General features: G+C 50.3%; 1 protein-coding gene across 1 annotated transcript in view; it reads left to right on the forward strand.

The window, feature by feature from the left end:
- Positions 1 to 1,709, forward strand: part of dhx9 (DEAH (Asp-Glu-Ala-His) box helicase 9) — a 21,246-nt gene that overhangs the window by 6,588 nt on the left and 12,949 nt on the right. The window contains exon 7 of the mRNA XM_037682448.1: positions 1,406 to 1,452. Within this exon, the coding sequence (XP_037538376.1) occupies positions 1,406 to 1,452 (47 nt within the window). The remainder of the gene's footprint in view (positions 1 to 1,405; positions 1,453 to 1,709) is intronic.

Here is a 1,709-nt window from a genome sequence, read left to right on the forward strand (position 1 = left end):
TGCAGCCGAGGGGGAGCGTGCAGCCGAGGGGGAGCGTGCAGCCGAGGACAGACGGGAGGAAAACAGCTAAACAGATTTTGAAGTGTAATAAAACTCGGTGGTGCCAACGAGCCGCTTTAACCTTCGTAAGATGAAAAACTCTCGGTACGTGGCCCGGCCCTGGTTTGAGTCTGTTTGAATCTGAAGGTCCGACTGACGGCTTTGTCGGTTCTGATAGTCTTTGTGCAGTTTTTGGGATCTCTACAGTCTGATCCTGGTCCCTCCAATGATCCAGTGTCCTGTAACCCTTTAAAGCAGCGGGGCTCGGTTCTGGTCCTGGACCTCCACTACCTTCTGGTCCTGGACCTCCACTACCTTTTGGTCCTGGAGGTCCAGTACCTTCTGGTCCTGGAGGTCCAGTACCCTGCAGGTCTGAGGTCTTTGTCGCTCCATCATGTCTAATTTGAATGAATGAGAGATTTCTATCTTTCAGCAGAGAAACGGCTAAAGACCTACAGGATGGAGGTGATCCAGGACCAGGACTGAGGCCTGCTACGTTACCCTGATCTGGGTCAGCATTCTGCAGATGTTCTGAAGGTTCTTCAGGGTGTTCTCTTTAGGCTTTTGTTGTTTTTAAAAAGCTTGACTAAATGAGGATAAGAAATGAGCTGCAGGCTTTAAATCCAACCAGCTGAAGCTGAAGGTGCTCCAGCTGTCATTGAGCTTCATCCAGAAGTAATGATGGTTTCTCCTCGAAGCTGTTTCAGGTTCAACCCCCAGGTTTTAGTCGGATCCAGCAGGAGCTGCAGCTGACGTTCTCATTCTTTATTTTATTTGCTATTTTTCAAGTTGGGGAGTCAAAGAGGAGAACAATGATGGAGTCAGAAGTTCTAACCTGAAGGCAACAAACACCATCTGGGTCTCGGCTCCTCAGCTGGTGTTTGTTGTCCTGCAGAAATGGTCCGCTCTGCTTTTCAAGAAGGTCCTGCATGTTTTTCTGCCTGACTGCTGCAAATCCCGAGACCTCCAGAGTGTGTCGGCCACACCTGAGAGCTCTCACTGTCGCTTCCTGAAGTTCTGAGCCGGGTCACTGAGTCCGTCCACACCAACCGCTCTTAGTTCAGACTAAACCCACACACACCAGAGGTGACACCAGAACTCACAAGCACACCGAAGGAAGACATGGGACAAGTTTAGGTGCTCTAAATGTGTCCCATGGGTGCAGCTGGGGTCTGAGGAGTCTGCTTGTGACTTCTGGTGTCTTCACCACAGGGAGGGCGACACCGCCGGCTGGTGTTTGATAATCCTAAAAGTCTGGCAGAAAAACATGCAGCTTCCTGAGAACGCAGCAGGTGAGTGCAGCGCCGCGCGCCTTGGCTTTTACTCTGAAAAGCACAGGAAGTGACGCTGCTGTTTGTGTTTGCAGGAGCTTCATCGCCGAGATGCAGCTGTTTGTGAGGCAGCTGGGCAGAAGTAAGACCAACACTTATAAGTTGTCTTTGATGTTCTCAGCCTTAAAGCTTTGTATAAACTAACGATGCGTTTACTGTCAGGAGCCAACGATGCGTTTACTGTCAGGAGCTAACGATGCGTTTACTGTCAGGAGCCAACGATGCGTTTACTGTCAGGAGCCAACGATGCGTTTACTGTCAGGAGCTAACGATGCGTTTACTGTCAGGAGCTAACGATGCGTTTACTGTCAGGAGCCAACGATGCGTTTACTGTCAGGA

Source organism: Nematolebias whitei, chromosome 9 (assembly GCF_014905685.2).
Source record: "Nematolebias whitei isolate Nwh7 chromosome 9, NemWhi1, whole genome shotgun sequence".
Taxonomy (NCBI): Eukaryota; Metazoa; Chordata; class Actinopteri; order Cyprinodontiformes; family Rivulidae; genus Nematolebias; species Nematolebias whitei.